Source organism: Podarcis pityusensis (genome assembly GCF_964106645.2).
Source record: "Podarcis pityusensis genome assembly, chromosome: 1".
In the NCBI taxonomy this organism is placed as follows: domain Eukaryota; kingdom Metazoa; phylum Chordata; class Lepidosauria; order Squamata; family Lacertidae; genus Podarcis; species Podarcis pityusensis.
The window spans coordinates 92173225-92192532 of record NC_138028.1 but is presented as its reverse complement, the minus strand read 5'-3'; the positions used below and the strand labels follow the sequence as shown (position 1 = coordinate 92192532).

Sequence of the window (19308 nt, the reverse complement as noted above, 5' to 3'; positions counted from 1 at the left end):
ATAGAAAGGGTTACTTTTTGGTTTTGGAGATCCTCTGTATTTTCATGACTCTGCTGTGTGCAAAACCATAGCTCAATGCACACGTAGTGCATGTTTTCTGTGCAGAAGATGCAATGTTAAATCCATGGCAGCTCTGGTTAAAAGATTCAATCTGCACTTAATGGGAAAGATCACTGCCTGGGGCTTTAGAAAATCACTGCTAATCATTAGACACTACTGCACTAGATGCACAAATAATTTAGACCTGGTATAAGGAAAGATTGCCATGTTCCAAAACCAAGATTTCTTCCTTAACTTGAGCATGTTCATGTATTTGGGCTAGGCATTAACTAGTAAATGTTCCCTGAGGCTCTGAATGGAGCCCTCTACCTAAACTATGCCTTTTAAAAATTATTTATCATTTGTGTTGCACTCTTCACTGAATATTTGTTTTAATCTTCTTTGTTTAGCCTTGCAATAGCTCTGTGGAAAAGGTTAAGAGATAATACTTTGCCCAAGGCACAAGGCCAAAGAGTGAACTGCATAACTGATTGAGTAGAGTTCTGCATTTACCCCTCTCGACTCTATAGCTCTCAAAGAAGCCAGCTTTTCCAAAGAAATAGCAGCTCAGAAAGGGAATTGGAGATTTTTTTCAAAATGGACGTGATATCTTGGCTATGTCCTGGGGAGGTGTTGGGTGTCCACAGAATGTCACATTTTATTTCCATCGCCTGTCCACAGAGTGTCACTTTGCAACTAGACACGCAGGACTTGACTGCCTATGACAAAATGACATTTTAAGTGAGATCATTGCTAATTGCAGCTGTAGCCGTCAATAAGATTAAAATCCCAAACTCAGGGAGAAGAAAAGGCGAGCCCGTTAATTCATTTTGTACAATGTTTGCAAACTGTCACATCAATAACGCATAATAAGAAAAGCCTGCCCTGAAGTAGTAGGCTCAGTGCACACACAACACAATGAGCCACTATATGGCCCCCTTGCCATTACCAGTGGCACATTTATTATCATAAAGAGGGGGAAAACAAACTTCCTGGCTGAAAAACAAGATCAATTTGTACTCAAGCCACTATGTTGGATTCTAAGTGCTGTAATTAAAGTGAAGGGCAGATGTTCCTCAAAAGCAACGGCAGACAAAAGCAACGGCAGACATATAGCCATAATGAGGATGTTCTTGCAAGGCTGGCTGTGCAGCCCAACAGCATCACCATCACTTCTTATTCGTGTGCGGTTTGGACTCTTGGTTCCCCTTTAGGCAGAGAGACAAAGGAGCCAGGTGGCAGATGCTGCTGCAGGGGATTAACAAGTGTGCTTCATCCAGGACCGCCCCATCCATGAGGCAAGGTTAGGTGACTGCCTCAGGCAGCAGGATCCACAGGGGCAGCAGATCTGTTCTGTACTCCCAATCTCTTTTCTTTGTAATCTCAATCTTGATTCCCCCTTCTGTCTGCAGCTGTTATTGGTGTGTGTATGTGAGTGGGTGGATGAGGAGAACAGGACAATGTGCATTATGTATAGTCATCCATTTAATGTCATGTTAAATTTGACCCTAAACCACTAGAGGCAAAATCTTACTTGTATGGTTAGGGGAAAGGGGGAAAATTAATAAAAGCCAGTGCATTAATTGCAGAAGTTTAACTCAGTGGGGGTTTCCTTTTTTTTAATCCCAATCTCTTTGGAATTGTATAAATACCTTATGTACCAGCCAAATTGGCTCATCAAATCAATTTATCAGGGGAACCTAATTTAATCTTGCTATTCGATGAAAAGGGCGTCTTTGCGAAGCAGCAAGGCTTTTAATGATTTACTCAGCTTATCCTGTTTAAAGCACCATGAATGTAGTTCGACAGAACTCGAGGGAGCCATAATGGAAAACCATGACAGAGAAGATGGAGGTGTCAGACCGTTGACAGCTTTATCTGGGAGAAGCTGCAGGAGGAGCCTGGAACAACCAGAGGAGAGTGGAGAAATGAAATAAACATGGGGGCCAATCTCACCATTGGTAACAGACAGGTGGGACTAGCAAATCTAGAATACAAACTTTTCTGTAACATGAATACTCAGCCAGCAAACCCATGATTCTAAGTGCTTCTATGTGGTGGTCGCGTTCCACCAGTTGTATCGGAGGAAATGCAACACAGTACACCTAATGCGACTGTACCAGAGAGACTGACAGGATGCTGTGTGTTCTTTATATTGCAAAGGAGGAATGAAGAAGAATTTGATGAACTGAACATAAGGATAGGCATGATGCAAACAGCTGTACAAGCGCATGGTTCCAAACTGATAGTTGTGAGCCCTGGCAAATATTTCTTAAGGTGGTACATTTTTATGTGTATCTAGTCACAGGGACTTCATGAGCCACCCTAGCAGTGCAACCCTGTACCCTGAAACTGACCCAGAAATAGGGCAATAAAAATTAAGAACAGGGAAAAATTCAAATCAGTTTGCATTTCAAGCCAAATTGATCAGATCTGCACTTTCTGAAACAGCATGAGTACTGAAACACAGCCATCCTCAAAATTCATACTCTCCCAAATTTCATGATTTAATTCTCCAACCAACCAACCAACCAACCAACCCATGTTTACAAAAATGCATATTTTAAGGGGAAATGGGCACATTTTCTACCAATGAATTATGGTAAACCAAGAGGGTAAGTGTGCATGTAAATAGAATCTGCAAACAAGGCAGGAACCCTGAAAACTCCTCTGGTATCTGCTCAGCTGACATCATGATGGCTTCTGATGTGAATGTAGGGAGTGGAATGTAGGGAGTGACGGACGGACAACAAGCTGGCTCCTGCAGCACCTGTTTTACAAAGAGGTCAGTGCAAATCCATCGCTTGCTGCTGCTTAGAAATCTTTCTTGCCAAATTGCTTAGAATTCTCATGAATGGCAGAGAGAGGGGTGTGTGTGTGTGTGTGTGTGTGTGTGTGTGTGTGTTGGTAATATCTAAAGTCTTCCAGTATTTAATTATATTCTCAGCTTTACAATCTCATTTTCTCTCAGTTTAATGCGCCACAGTGAATTTGACCTGCTAACAGCTGGTATACCTCCATTTTCCAGGTCAAGCTGCTCTTCCCAAAATGGAGGTGTATTTGGTGGTTTTCAGCTTATTTCTTTTGTGATCTAAACGATACCTTTGTCATTTTAACTGTACTCTTTCCGGACAGCACAGAAATGCTAAAAAACATGCCCCCCCAACACTTCCAACTTATTTCTGCACCTTTAAAGAGCAGCATTTCTGCACACCTGATCTCTAGCAAAGTTGCTTTTAAAAGGCAGACTGACTAGAAACAAAGATGGAAGCACTATGTTTATTATATGGTGGTGATGTGTAAAAAAGGACCTTCTCTGTGGCAGTGCCCCTATTATGGAATGTGTTACCTCTCTGAAGTATGGCTGGTGCTGACTTTTTAATTTTTAGTGTCAGATTAAAACTCACCTGTTTACTCAGGTATTCATGGAATGTTAGCAGCACATTTATTTTGAAGAATGAAACCTTTCAAACAGACATACAGCCTTCCTTTCAACTTGCTTTACTTGGAATAACAATTGTGCATAAAGAACTTTTAACACTCTTCCTTGGGGTGGCATGTATGGAAATAGCTGTGTGATGGCACGCTGCCTTGGGCATAAACACTGAAGCTTGGTACTCAAAGCATGGACAATAGCCCTGGCTGTAAAGCTGATGTACCAGATTTATGTGACCAAAGGGAATTCTAACCCCCACCCCACCCCAATCTTTTCCATAATGTGTGGCAACCATTTTGGGACTATGTATGTCCAAAAGATTTTGTTTATAACCCCCCGAGATCTCATGGAAATATGTGGAAAGATTTTTTTGGAGCGAACTGTAATGATTTGATTTGATATTTTTAAGCAATGTGGCTGACGTGTTTTGAGTTAGGTTGTTTTATGTGCGATGTGAAAAATGAAAATCAATGAAATCTTTTTATTTATTTTAAGAATGAAGCCTGTCTATTCTTTTGAAGTTATTTACAGTGGGGGTTTTTAATCCCTGCTGATATATACAATGGTTTGGAATTTGATGTATTAATGGTTTGAAGTTCAGCATTTCATTTTGCTATACCCCTCCCTAGGATAATTCTTTGATGAAAGGTGGGTTGGAAGAGGGGGGCCACCAGGTGGCGCGTTGGAAGATGGCCGACAATAACATCTCTCTGACCCATACGAGGTACTAAGGGGCTACTATGGGAAGTATGTAGCCTTCCTGACTCCTCCAGGATGTGGAGGAGAACTGCCCTGCCAGCGGTGTTCACAATGCACCCCCTGAAACGAGTGATGGGGGTGCCGAACACTTGGCAAAAGGCCCTCAGTGAAGTCAGATCTTCCTGACGCCGATTCCAATCAGCACGTGCTGGTTGCTTCAGCTGGAATTATAATTGGAAACATACGATTGGAAACGAAGCTGAAAGCACATACATCAAGTAAAGCTCGAAGATAAGACTGCTGATTAATGGATCTCTGCGACCAGGAGTGACGGATGGATAAGTAAATCTTCTGATGAATCACCATAAGGAGACTGTATGTTTGGAACGAAGGGGGGGGGGTGGAGGAAAAAACTCTTTTTTTCTTTGCATGATGTGATATTAATAACCCTTCACCCCAGATAGTAACAAGATCGTCGCGTTTCTATGAATCACAGGCAGGACTTTAAGAACTATGTGGGACGGAGTATAAGGAAAAAAGATGGCAGAACGGTGAGAAAGGAAGAAAATTTTTATGACGCAGTTAAAAAATGGCGTCTCGCCATGACAGGTTTACCGAGGAAGAAGGACTGGGGGAGGAGAATCAGGATTGTTTGAAAGAGAAGGAATGTTGGAATGTAAGTTTGACCTGACAGAACCCCCAGACTCATTTGTTATTTGGTAAGCCTGAGAAAAATAAAGGACAGATCAGAGATTAACTTTGTTTATGGAAGCGTTGTACAGAGGCTGTCCCGGATCGATATGATTTTTGGAAAAGTACAAAACCCACATAGAATGCCTGCTGTTATGCTGCTTGTGAAAATCATCAGAGATTGCAAAGAAAGGAAATTTAGGATAACAACAAGAAGAGAAAAGAAGTAACAAAGGACTTTCCGGATCAAACTGGAGAGAACTGTCTAATTAATGCAGTAAGGTAAGTGATGCTGTTTTGGACTTGAGCTGAGCTTGATGTATGGGTACCCCCAACAAAATTTAAAATTTGGCTGTATAATTTGGAATCAATGTGATAATGTGATGTGATTGGCCTGTTAATAAAAAATATTTTTAAAAAAAGAAGGAAGGTGGGTTGGAAGTATTGAAAAATAAATAAATATTGTTTTGAATAAATGTAAACTGAATCAGATTTCTTCCCCACTCCTACTGAGGCTTTAATCAATGAGTGAATGTGGGGAAAGGATCTGTAAGCTGCAGGTGTTTATTTGCAGGCAGAGTCTGCTTATATTTACTGGATGGAAAGGGAAGAGTAGAAGCCACAGCAATTCTGATTTGAAGACCCCTGGGGAGACCAGGGGTGGGATTTGCCTAAGGAGTCTGGTCAGTGTGAGCCCTGCATATGAGGGCTTCTGCTTGCAAAATGGAACTGTCACTTTCCTCTCTCCGTGCCTCCTGGCTCTGGGGGAGGGAGGTCAGGAGGGCCCCCAGAACGGTGAATGGAGGGAGAAAAGGTGGGATTGTTGTTCTGTCTGGCAAATTGCAATGCTTGTGTTGTTGGGATGCTCACCACTCAATGACACTGAATTCCACTAATGCTCTAATGCTACCAGGTCTTGCAGGATCTCTAATCCAGATCTTTGACATTTTTGAAGGCGGGGTGGCGGACGACCTCTGACCTTACAGACGTTTCTGGACTCCCATCATCCCTGACCACTGACTGACCATGCTGGTTGGAGCTGATGGGAACTGGAGTCCAGGAACATTCAGAAGGCCACAGATTCCTCACTTCTGTATAGCTAACCCTGATGACTCTGAAACAGGGAACATACAGTGATCCGCGGCAGTGATCACGCTGCATTGTGAAACTGGGCTTTTTCAGGCTTTTGAATCTCACCAATGAGCAGGATAAGATGTTGAGTTGTTGTTTTTAAACCTCTTATTGTCTCTTCTACCACTTTTTGCAGATATCTATTGGCAAAATCTGAGACAAGGGGTATATTTGGCAATATGAATGGAAAATAAAGAGTCATGTTGCATGTAAAATGGCTCTTTTATGATATTGGAACTGGATTCCTTTAATTAAAGCTCTGCGTGTGCGACAATCTGTGCTCCCTGACTGATTTTGGCTCCCTCTGCCCCCCCTCTTGTAATTTGATTGTTGTTGTTGCTTTTAGCAAAGGAAGAGCTTTTGGAAATTATGTGGTTTTAAAGAATATCTCATTGGGCAGTGGCATTGCCTTCTGCAGATAAACCTTTTATTTTACAACAAAATAAAAGTTCCCAATAATTTTCATTCATCAGGTGCCATGTGTGTTCCAAAAGCCAAGTACCCAAACTGAAGGCTTATAAAAATTTAAATGCTCCAGTAATTTAAAATCATGTCTGCTCGTGCTAACCAGTGCTGGAATTCATCTGTTCCTTCAGGCATGGGATTTGGGATGAGTGGGTAAGAGGCCTATTTCTATGTGTGCTTCAATTTGGAAGCAGCTCATGGAAGCATCACACTCGTGCAGTTCAGCTGTTGCAGAGCTAATTTGCAATGTGTCATAAAACAGAATTAGGAAAAGCAAACAAATTTCTTGAAGAGCAAAGAATGTGCTCCAGTAATCCCCAAACATAATGGGCATAAACAGAGAAAATGGAAAACAAGTGAAACTTCACTTGTGGGTAGCCAGAAGCAAACGAGAGCACAGGGCTCCTGAACATTTAATAGTCATGTTGAAAAGGAAATCTCAGCATGTGTAGTTTTCAGTGTGCAATTTATGGGCTAATTCCGTTGGTGTTAAAAGTCAACTTGCCAAGAGGGGGATGCAAGCAAGCAGGTGGAGTGGCATGACCCTTCAGTGAGATAGCATGTATGTTTATTGGCTATATAGTTGTGAGGGAGTTTTCCTCTTAATTCTTGGTTGAATGTCTCTGTTTTATATACATGAAGGAAGGGAGGACTTGTCCACACTTCCATTTGTCCTGTGCCTAGAAAGCAGAGGGTTGTTGTTGCTTTCTAGGCATGGTTTTCTGTTTGCCCCACCACATTCCCTGAGGAAGCCCATTCTGTTGTTGTTGTTGTTGTTGTTGTTGTTGTTGTTGTTAAAATTTGCATACCATCCTTCATCTGAAGATCACAGGGCAGTTCACAACACAAAAACATAAAATGAGAACACAAAATACATAATAAAACAAAAACAGACCAACGAAGGCCTAGTCCTAGAGAAATGTTTTCGCCTGGTGCCTAAGGATATGTCATGAAGGCACCAGGTGAGTCTGCCTGGGGAGAACATTCTGCAAACAGGAAACCACCATAGGCCCACATTAAAAAGCCCTTTGAGCATTTGGGGTCCCCCCTCAGAGTTTTCCCCATGAAAACCCACTCTTTATCGCACAGTCAGAGCAAACATCAACTCAGGCTTTAAGTGGATTGCCATTTAAAGAAGAAGAAGCTCCGAATGGACCTTAAAGAGAATGGTTGTTTGTTGGTTTGTTTGTTTCAGCCGAAACTCATCAGAACTAAGTTCCGGCACCTCTCTGGCAGGCGCCATTGCCTTTTTAAAGGAAAAAGGGAGGTGTTCATGGTGAGTTCCAGCACCTCTATTTCTAGAAAAATAGAGCTAAGAACTTCCATCAGTTGAACTTAACCTCTAGCTGAGCAAACTGACTCCTTCTCTTAAGATTCTATTCATCTCAAAGATACAGTCACATACATCATCATGTGGTGTGTGTGAAAAGGGGGCTGAAGAATAGGATAGAGGCAGTGGCATGGAGCTGGGACTGGTCTGGATGCAAGGGAGAGTTGAAAAAAGGAAGGAGGAGGCAGGGCTGATGGTGAAAATTAGAATGGCAAAAAAGAGGGAGTAGGAAGCATGGAAATAAGGGTGAAGATGAAAGCAAGGGTACAAAAGGGAGTACTGAATAGGAGGGAATGGTGGTTTTATAGTTGAGTAGGAGATGAAAAGGGTGCTGAGTAGTTGCAGTGCATGGGAAGAGGAAGATGCAGGGGGTTTCCATGGGGTGGTCTGTCTGTAAGTGGGTATTGCACAAAAGGAGGGAGAAGGGTAGGCACGGATACAAGGGTGAAGGTGTAAATGGTGGTGCTGTAAAATAGAAAAGTAGCTTAAAATATATTGGGAAGGTGAAAGGGTGTTTAGTAGTTGCACAGGGTAGGAAGGGGAAGCACTGGGTGGTTAATGTGGGGGGGAGTAGTAATTGGGTTAGCAAGTAAAGAGAAGCAGGCAGAGCCCTACCCACCACCAGTATTTCTCAAAAGGTAGCAGGGAGAGAGCAATTCCTATCCATCTAGGATAGGCATAAGAGCTGGGCCAATAATTATGAGGCTATAACTTTCAAGCACCAAAATATCTCATGCTTGTACAAGCTGAGAAATTGGACAATTATATTACAGGCCTCCTGGAAGTTGCACTTCTCGACATTGCAAAGAAATAGATGCATCTCTGATTAATTCTCTTACAAGAGCCAAAAGCATCATTTATGCTCTTATCTGCCTTGCTCTGAGCCTGAAGAACAGTAAGAGATAAGAAGATACATATTTTTTTCTTTTTCTTTTTTGCACAATCATGTAAACCTTGGTCTCTTGTGCCCCAACTTTTAACATATCCTGATCCAGCAATTGTTTATGGGTTTTGAAGCTTGTTAGAGATGCATCCTCCAGATACTTTCATCCTCAATAACTTCTCAATTTAGATCTGTTGTGCACACTGATCATGTTCCTTCAGTCAAGTGAATGGGGAAGCTTGCAAATGCAAAAGCTTTGTGCATACATCAGAGCAGAAGTGGAATTCTGGAGAGGCTATGCAAGTGTTTCTACTGAAAGCAATCACTATTACTCAACTTCCACATAACCACTACGATCCATATATTTGTGTTGATGGATCTTCATAGCATTATTTGTTATTTGTTTTGTGCCGTGTCTCATTAGACAGCTAACATGGGCTTATTGCAGCAACCCAGTGAGGTAGGATAGACTGAGAGTTTGTGTCTGACCCAAATCTAGCCGATATACTTCACTGACTCACTAGGGATCTGAATTCAGGTCTCTCTAGTCCAAGAGTCACTCTGTGAGTGACAATTTGCTGTAATAAAGGCAACAGATTGATATAAAAAGTTACACACGGCTTGCATGTGGAAATCTTTTCTGCTCAGAAAAATTGTCACATTTTAAAGAGCTTATTACTTGAATAGCGATATTCTTAAGCAACAATCTATGATCAGTTGATCCATGTACAGTAAAACATACAAAATCAAAGCACTCTTCTGGCCAAGTCACTAGAGCTTAGTGAGCAGAGGATACAAATATCTCAATCCACAGTCTTAGACTATCTGGAAAGTCTTACAGGCATATGCTCCATGAGTGGATAATTCGAAGAAACACAGCTTTGCAAAATGTTGGATTATGAAACAAACCAAACATTACTTTAATATTGTGATTAGGAACCAGATTTGTTTTAACAGCACTAACACCAACACTGAGGTGGAGCGCTTTTTTCTGGGGCTGCTCAAGGGTATGATGTACCAGCACCATTTTTCTCCAGATGTTAAAAGTGTGGCACATACTGTAACAACTTCGTTGTGAGTAATGGCACCTTTTTTTCTTTAAAAAAAAAAAAGCACAGCTGAGGTGTATGTGCTGATTTTCATTGGCACTACAGCACTTAGAGACTCAGTTTAACATCCTGCCTGGTAGTTAGTATTAGGTGGAGAAAAACAACTTCCCCTTAATGCCAGTTGCCACATTTTGGGGTGGTGTTCTACTATGTTGTACTCAGAGTAGACCTACTGAAAATAATGAACCTAACTTAGTCATGCGCATTAATTTCAGTGGGACTACACACTGAGTAAAACTTAGTTGAAAACCATTCCAGGTCCCAACAGAAACAGCAGTGCCAACACCTCCCACATTAGTGTAAGAACTTTGGGGGAGTTGTTTTGTTTTAAAGATCAGGTTGAAGATTGCATGAGGAGAGCTGCTGAAAGAGGGGCTCTTGGAGGTAGAGTGGGGTTCGGTCAGGGATACATAGGTAAGCAAGCTTCATAAACCGCTCTGGATTGTGACCTATTGCTTTTGTCTGCCTGTAATAGCATGTTGGCACAAAAATGGAACTGAGCAGGAAGGGTGAATTATAACATACTTGATCACACACACCCCTTAGATTTTATCCACTGATGCATTTCTTGCATATTTTTTATGCATTACTTGTGTGCTCTTCAGGTTGTTTCACTCATTCATTTCTTGAGAACTTTGCAAATAAACACGACCTATTGTTTGAGATGATGGTCACTCACCACACTGTGTACATTTGAGAATAACTACTCCAACTGCTTGGTGGGGCTGGAAGGAATGGGCAGATTTGAAACCGCTTTGCATCTATTTTTAATGCTTCATGTCCAAGGAGTTTGTTCACATTTATTCAGCCGACTTTAAAAGAGCCTATTTTGCCCTTTCCCCTGAATATATTTTGTGAGATGCCATCATGAAAAATAAATCCATTTCCTCCACATCTTGTTAAAAGAGAAAGGCCACAAAATCCCATGCCAGTGTCCACAGTCACCTTTATAGCTCTGCTTTCTTGGTAACAAGCCCAATCATATTTTTACTGTTGGACGTCCCTTGTTGGTCCTCTCTGGCAAGGAGTTCTTCTGGGTCCATGCTGGTGTAAAAATATCCCATGATGGAGAAAATAATAAACACGATAAAGAGCAGTGCAGCAAAGAGGACAAACTCGAGCCACTGGAGAAAGAAGAGGGTTTTGAAAAAAACAAAAAATTAATATTTATTTGCCAACAACACTTACACATTCATCTTCTTCCAACTGTATAGAAGCTTAGTCAAACTATTTCACTTCTAGTTACCAGCTGCATATGGCACCTGGAAGTGACAGAGGAGCAGAACTTTGCAAATCACTCTGACAGGGCCAAACGAGATGCAATTTATAGGACACAATTTGATCTTTTTGCTTTAACCAATAGCTGGTGTGCCTCCTTCCCCCAAACACCAAGCTTCAATAGGACTGTGACATGGGTGATAGGGATGGTGTCATCCCTTTGTGCATGGCCCCATTGCAGTACTGATCTGGATTAGGGGTCCTGCACTGAATACTTACATTGGGGGAAAGCTCAAGTTTGCTCCAGTTTCCAAAATGGCTCAGGAATGTGAGCATGGAAATCCTTCGGAAGACCATATAGCTAAACTCCTGCTCTTTTCAGTGCATGTCTGGCATGGGGAAAACCCCCCAATTTTGATAACCCAATTTTTCAAAATCCACATTGTGTTTTATTTGGGGAATACTTAGGGAGGCTAAAAACAGGGATATGCTATCCTGAAGGGCAGAATTTTGGCATTTTGGCCTCTGAGGGGAGTTATTGGAATTATGATAAGTTCACTGGTTCTCATGACCACAGCAAAATGTTGCTGTGTGTATGTGTGTTTGGGAGACGACTGAGATAACATGAACAGCTGTAGTTGCAGATGTACCATAAGGGGCAGAAGTCCAGGTTCCCACTCAGCAGAATGAGCTGGATGGCCACAAAATGCAGCAGAGATGGCTCAGCATATTTTGCAGTAAGTGCAGTAATACACATTACCAACTGAGTAGCCCCACCCTCAACCCACCATTATGTCCAAAGTTTAAAAACACTTAATTGCACATAGGAGTTCTTCTGTGCAATAAAAGACACTCATATGCTGGAAAATGAGACTAAATACACACATTTAAAGCATACACACACCACTAAAGGATCCTTGGAACTGTGGTTTCTTAAGGGTGCTGGGAATTATAGCTCTGTGAGGAGTGAACTACAATTCACAGGACTTTTGGGGTGGGGCAGGTGCTTTAAATGAATGCTTTGTAGCCTGAGTGTGCATGAACTTGATATTGTCATATAGAAGCAAGGTCATGCATCATGTGAGCTGACAGGTAGAGTCAAATGAATCTAGTTTAATTAGTTTTCTTATTTCCCCCCAATGTTCTTCCTGTGAATATTTTCCAGCAATATACATCTATTGTTACTGGTACAGAATGGAACAACACATGTGCTCAGCTAAATGCCCTGGCATTAATTTTTTTTGGTGTGATTATGTTATTAATTTGTGAGGGAGGACACTAAATTGGATGGCACACTAATTGCATTCTATTCTCCTTGTTGTGTCAGCTCTATTGCTTTATTAGTTAATTGCTCATTTGCTCAGTGGCCTTTCTCTCCATTATGTAGGTTAATCAGTTATTTTTTTGTGATGTATCTCTTCCCCTTTGTACAAGTTACTTATTTCCGCATTCATTACTTCTGGGCTATATACTGGGGCCATTGGTAGGCAAGTGTCCTAATCATACACATTAAACTGTCGGCAACAATCTAGGTTATAAGTCTCTCTGAGCATTTTAAATTAGCACTTGGAAGGAGGATTTGGTTTCCACTGGTTGTACCCAGTGCTTTTTTTTTGGTTTAAAAAATGATTGCCGGTAGTCATATCCTGATCATCATGGTTGCAGCACAAAATGACTATCATGGCAACAAAAAAAGAAAAAAGAGATAGTACTCTGTACTGGTGAATACCATCCATTAGGGTAATCCATACCAAGGAGTACCATCACAAAAAAGAGCACTAGCTTTGCCTATTCTTTTGGATATGCCTGAAACCACACCTTCTCATGTCCACTAACTTACGTGCCACACTAACAGAGAAAATGTTGTCCGTTATACTAAGATGCTGTGTCCTTTACAGAGGTTGAAGTGATAGTTAGGAAGGATGGTCCATTTTAGAACATTCCTCTTCAACACAACATGCATTCTTGCCTCAACGGAAGGATGTCTTTCTTTGCGTGAAGAAAGTCCTGGGTCTCTGGGTATACATTCATGTTTCAGGGATGGGAACCTGTGGCCCTCCAGATGCTGCTGGAATATAACTCCCATAATACCTGATTGTTCACCATGGTTGGTAGGCCAAATGGGAACTGGATTCCAATGACATTTGGAGGGACACAGATCCCCATCCCTGGTGTAAACAAATGTAATGTGTGAACTGGACAATCAGGTGCAACTGTGGTTAAGCGGATTACTTCTCACTATATTGGGGATTGCCAGGTTAATCACCAGTAAAACCAGGTCTAGGAAATAAATAGGTGAGTGACTGCCATTTCCATCTTACCCTGCACTCTCTTCTTTAACTCCCTAGGGTCTAATGCAAAGAAAATGCCTTTCCCATCACCCCCTACCTAATCCTTTTTACTGGACAGGACAGGGATTGCACCTGAGCATAGAAAACATACCTGAGAACTCCAATCATCCCTGCCAATTTGCTATGTTGACTGAGGCTGATGGGATTTGGAGTCCCAACAACATATGAAAAGCCATTAGTTTCCCCACCCTTGTTCTGCAAGAATGGCTGCCAAATGTACTGAAAGCAGATCAGAATGTCCTGTGGAGTGTTACTCACAACTCCAGCCTTAGTGCCATGGTTAATGTATTCTATCCCATACCTGTTCCATTGGTGCAGCCTGGGCAACAACAAGCACAATCGCATTTCCAAAGGCCACGGTTAACAGCCAGCCAGCCTGCAGCACTGACTTCATGCTGGCAGGAGCCTGAAAAAAAAGAAAAGAAAACCAGGAAGATTAGTCCATTCTCAAACACTAAGAAATTTCCTCAGCATCCTCACTGAGTACTATGCTGCAGACTGCGCTCAACCACTTTCCTGTTTCGCGATGGAGTAAGCAAATCACCTTATGGCTCTGCGGGCCAGTTACAAATCAGTATGTATTCCTTAGTTACTTGGTTCAACACCTGATGATTCGCCAGGACCGGCCTCTACCATCAGGCAGAATGAGGTGGCCGCTTCTGGCAGAAGATGCAGAAAGGGAATGGTGGTGAGGCATTGGCGGACAGGGCTGTGTCCACCATGTGGCCTGACCTTCAGCCCTTAAGTTAGTTTGCTGCCCTCATGTGCAGTAAAGGACATCTGTCTCGTTGCCAGAGTTAAAGTTAAATTCCCTTAATAATAAATGGTGGTGGTGGTGGTGATATGCCACTCCAATCAGCATCTGTACATGTAATGGTAGAGGGTGGGGATGGCAGCACACCATTTACCTCAGGTACCAAAATGCTTTGGAGTGGCCCAGTGACTTGCAGACTGATGTGTGAACTGACTCAGTTGAATAACGCTATATCATTCTGAGGTAATGTGAAGTGATCTGGAAGTCTTTGCCGAGGTGTCTGATATGTAATGGCTCATTCACATCTGACCATCACAATCTGATGCTGTGGCTATCGAGCGATGAGCATTTATGTGTGTGTAAATCAATCAACCCTGAGGCATGGCAGAAAATTTCACTAAGGTATATCAAGGGGATTCTGAGAACCAGCACATACTTCCTCTGACCTCCAGCAGCTCTCATGTAAGCGTCATCCTACCTGCCTGTGTCAAGTGTGGGTTACCTCTGTATTCTCCCAGGGGCCCCAAGAAGAGACTTCAGGAATATAGGAGAGTGGAGAAATACCACATAGCCTTTGAAATCAATGTGGCTGTTGAAGTGCCCTGTGGTTTTCTTGGATGTTTGAGGGAAGCAGCATAGGAAGCTGCCTTATACCAGGTTTGCTTATCTTAGTGTTTTTGCTCTGACTGACAGAATCTCTCCAGGGTGTCAGGCAGGGATTTTCCCTTATCACCAGCAATCTGATCCTTTTAAAAAAAAATTGGATAGACCAGGAGGCCTTCTGCATGCAAGGCATGTGCTCTGCTACTGAACAATGGCCCCTCCTCATTGCACACAAATAAGAACTAATCTGTCAGCACAATACAAAAGAAATGAGAGAGAGAGAGAGCACACATGACTGAAGCTAACACTGCTCCCAATTATATTCTGTCCCATATTGCTATAAACCTAATATGTTTCTAGACCTTAAGTTTTAAAAGGATTACTCAGGATTACTTTATACACTAGTTTCCCCCCATCACCTAATAAATTTTAAAACATCAATATTATATTGTGATAGCCAAAGCTAATGTTTCCATTTACGCCTGGAACCTTTAATACAGGAGGGTTATTGCTTCCATAGTATTTGTGTGGGCCGTAGTTTCTACCCATTTGACCTAGTTTATAATAGAATTATGAAATTTGTTATGGCGGGATGTAGTGATGGCAACCAACTTGGATGGCTGTTATATGGGACAAGTTCATATGGCTATAGTCAAAATGGCTATATACTACTTTCAGTCTCTGAGGCAGTGTGCCGCTGTATACCAGTGGATGAGGATAATGATCTGTAAACGGCTATTGTGCTCATGTCATGCTTGTTGGCTTCCCACAGACCATTGGGAGAACAGGATGCTGAACTCGATGCACCTTTGGACTGATGCAGCAGGGCACATCTTATGTTCTTATTGTGCCAGATCTTCTGGTCACTGCATTCAATCATAATGTCCACACAAGGAGACGGAGAATAGAGAGATGTACATATTATTAGATCAGGACTGTAGTCCAAGGCACACTTTACTTGCAAGTAAATTCACAGTAAATTTGGTCAGGATTGTGGTGCAAGTCTACACCAAACTTGCAACTTGTTCTCTGTTCTCTCAGCCTTTGGAAGACCTGGCAAAGTGCAGCTTTCTATCCTGCCCTTCTCCTCATTAAGCACATCAGATTTCCAATTTTCTTCTTTGTGCTCTACATACATTACCTGGGAATAAGAGAAGGCAATGCCTGTAATGGAAAACATCACTTCTCCAGCTGATATTAACAGGTACTGTGGAATCTGCCATGAAATATGGACGTTATTGGCTGAGATGTCTTCTGTCTTCCATGCTTGGAGGGACTTTGTAGAAGTCTAAGTTAGGAGGAAAACAAGTCATGATGATTAGGTGATGTTAATGCAGAATCTATGTTGGTGTGTGTGTGGAGAGGAAAGGTTTTCTTTTGAAGACTGAAGCAGCATTCTCCTCCTGAGCCCACTAAACAACTGTGAACTCTGCCAGTGGACTGAAATAAAATCACATTAAAAGCATCAGCAAACTCTGCTTTTACCGGGAAGGTGCTGGAATTGTTTATGAGATGCATTTAATCACCATAAAGGGAAAGACAACAAGAAGGCCTGTTTTAGAAGGCTAAAAGGGGTGAGCAGTAATTGTGTGCATTACTCATTGGACTATGGAGAAATGTCACAAACACCTTCAAAAGAAGTTTGATGTTGACAAAAGATTGGGCATAGAAGATAATGATCCTAGCTATTTACATACTGCAGTTCAGCCATATTGCAGCACCATATGCATAATTTAGCTTCTTTATGCATATGCCACAAAGCATAATAGATCTGGAAGCTGAACAAAGCATACTGTTAATTGCAACAGCCAGATTGGAGAAGATCAGTCACTTGGTCAATAATAAGAAGAATAGGTATATAATGAGAAGAGATACTGCCAGCAGAAAATTCAAAACAGGCCAGATTGACTTGAGTGCTGTCAGTGGCAGTTCTTTACCATCCTGATGCATACTGCTAAACTCTTGATTGTTCATACTGTTATAAATCTAGATCCCACATTATTCTGACTGCAATACATAAATGCACAATACATACTCCTCAGTATAATACAATTACATTTACTTCAGGTCTTTCACATCTACCAACTCTACCAATCCAGAACATAACTACTTGCAGATAAAGACTAATTCGCACAATAGAAATGATGAATACTTATGTGTATACTTGGAATTGCTTGGAATGTGTGATAAATTTTACTTGTCTATTTTTGTTCACAGTAGAGATGAAAGAAAGCATTGCTTTCTGTTCCTCCCTGTATTCACTGCATGCAGCACTGTTTCCATTCTGCTGCAGTTCAACTTCTGTCAAAAACTGTCATTTGTCTCACTCTCTGCTGCAGTAAAATTACATAACCAACGTAATTTACATAATTAAGTTATATAAGTTATGTTGTCACTATGTTATTCCACCCCATTCTTTTCAATGCGAATAAAATCCAATGCAAATGCATGCGTGTGTGTGTGTGTGTGTGTGTGTGCGGTGTTAATCAATAAATCATTTTTGAAATGAAAGCAAGAACAATAATGGATACAAATTGTATTTTGCTGGATTGATTTCCATTGTGGACATGGGATGAATAAATGAGTATTGGAAATTCCTGCTCCTGATTGGCCAGTCTCATATTGTGTCCCAAGAAACAGCTGATAGAGCTACGGATAACAAATAGTGAAGTATTAAATATTCAGTAACGAAACAAAAACAAAAAACTGGACAATCTATGTCAGACCCTCAAGAATTAAGAGCAAAAATTTAATTTCTGCTGGGCTGTGTCTATCCATTCATATGTCTGTTCATTCATCCATCAGTTCATCAGTGTGTTTATCACAAATTCTATGCATATTTATTCAGAAGGAAGTAACAAAGTGTTCAATGGGGCTTGTTTCTGGGTAGACAAAGGATAATTCTTCTACACTGAGGCAGCTGCCACCGTCTTAATTTTCCCAGAATGCCTCTGGGTCCTATGTCATGATCCAGAGGTGTCTGAGGAAATTAAGTAGAGGCTGCAGCTGCCTGATGTGCACAGGGCCATTTTAAAAAAGTTTTGTCATTGGCATCTGTGGGCAGCATTTGCTGCCCCATGCCGAGGACTATGCCAGACCTGCAATCCATGCATGACTACTCAGAAGTAAATCTCACTCCGTTCAGTAGGGATTAAAAAGGTAAAGCTGCTTCTGGCAAAACCAGAGCAGCGCACGGAAACGCTGTTTACCTTCCCCCCGGAGCGGTACCTATTTATCTATTTGCACTTTGATGTGCTTTCGAACTGCTAGGTTGGCAGGAGCTGGGACCGAACAATGGGAGCTCGCTCCGTCGTGGGGATTCGAACTGCTGACCTTCCGATCGGCAAGCCCTAGGCTCAGTGGTTTAGACCATAGCGCCACCCGCATCCCTAATAAATCCACATAGGGTTTCAGCCAGACACCCACTGAAGTCAATGTGGGAGACTTGTGGCTTAGCCTTGACTTCAGTGGCTGAACTTTGGCTGGAAATGGCATGCAAGAGTCAAAGGGCAACTTACGTTTGTTATAACAACTGTATATGCAGCTCCAAAATCAAGAAGGCCCAGGTGCAGGATGAATTCTTCTGCTCCCACTCTGCATTTGACATTGTTGTATCTTGATATGACAAAGAGGGAACACAATAGTTCCTGGTTAGCCACTCATGACTGGGTGTACCCATTAACAAGATCCTTCAAGCTGATTGAGGGCATTGTATAACCCATGTTTCTGGTTCTGTGTTAAGTACAGTGTGTTATTAGCATTTTAATATTCACAGCTATTGTTTTAGGGACAGCTGAAGAAGGGCACTAATCAAAAACAATTGTGCATTTATTTTGCATTGTACAGTAAATTGCCAGAATTGTTGAAACTTTTATTTCTTTATTTTGCAGCTCTGGTTTTCTTTAAAGACATGGGGGAAGAAGAAGAAGAAGAATATACATCTTAGACCCTGTTCTGCATGTGCAGGTAGGCAAAATTGCAGAGAAGCAATACGGATTTGCCAGATGCCTGGTTTGGTTTTACTAATTTCAGCAAGGCTTACCAACCATAAGGACTGGGAAGAAGAATAACTTTTTTGTACTCAACTTTTTCACACATACTAATTTACTCAGGAGCAAGATGAGATGCACAATGAACATGCGTTTCTTAAAAAGAGACCACAGCTTAGTGGAAGAGCATCTGCCTTGTAGGCAAAAGGTCACAGGTTCAATCTTGGGAACCTCCTGTTAAAAGATCTCTGAGAGCAAAGCTGTTAAAGACCCGTGTGAGAGCTTGGAGGACTCCTGCTAGCCGCACTAGAAGGATTAATACACAGCATTTGTTTATCAGGCCCAGTATTGTTCACTCTGACTGGCAATGGCTTTCTAGGGTTTCAGTCAGAGGTCCTTCACCATTACCTGTTACCTGAACTTCTAAACTGCAAATGCCAGGAGTTGAACCTTGGACTTTCTGCCTGCAGAGCATGAGCTGTACCACATGGTCCTTCCTTGCTGTCAAGAGAGGATCAGAACTGTCAGTTCTAACAATGCTGAATTTCCTTGTTATGGACTATGTGGGAAACTGTGATGCCTGTCTTGGACTGGTAGTGCTTAATCCCATC

General features: G+C 41.8%; 1 protein-coding gene and 1 long non-coding RNA gene across 4 annotated transcripts in view; one reads left to right on the top strand and one right to left on the bottom strand.

Annotated features, from left to right (window-relative positions):
• Window positions 1-1138: 1138 nt before the first annotated feature.
• Window positions 1139-18642, top strand: LOC308479462. The gene is made up of 3 exons (XR_013987679.1): window positions 1139-1342; window positions 1827-2011; window positions 18599-18642. It is a non-coding gene; the product is annotated as an uncharacterized lncRNA (long non-coding RNA).
• Window positions 9777-19308, bottom strand: part of SLC15A2 (solute carrier family 15 member 2) — a 78241-nt gene continuing 68709 nt past the window's right edge. For all 3 annotated transcript variants that reach the window (XM_081007045.1, XM_081007046.1, XM_081007044.1), the window contains 4 exons: window positions 18227-18323; window positions 15850-15996; window positions 13653-13757; window positions 9777-10906 (listed from right to left, as the gene is read on the bottom strand). In XM_081007045.1, coding sequence (XP_080863171.1) covers window positions 10730-10906; window positions 13653-13757; window positions 15850-15996; window positions 18227-18323 — 526 coding nt within the window. In that variant the 3' untranslated portion in view covers window positions 9777-10729. The remainder of the gene's footprint in view (window positions 10907-13652; window positions 13758-15849; window positions 15997-18226; window positions 18324-19308) is intronic.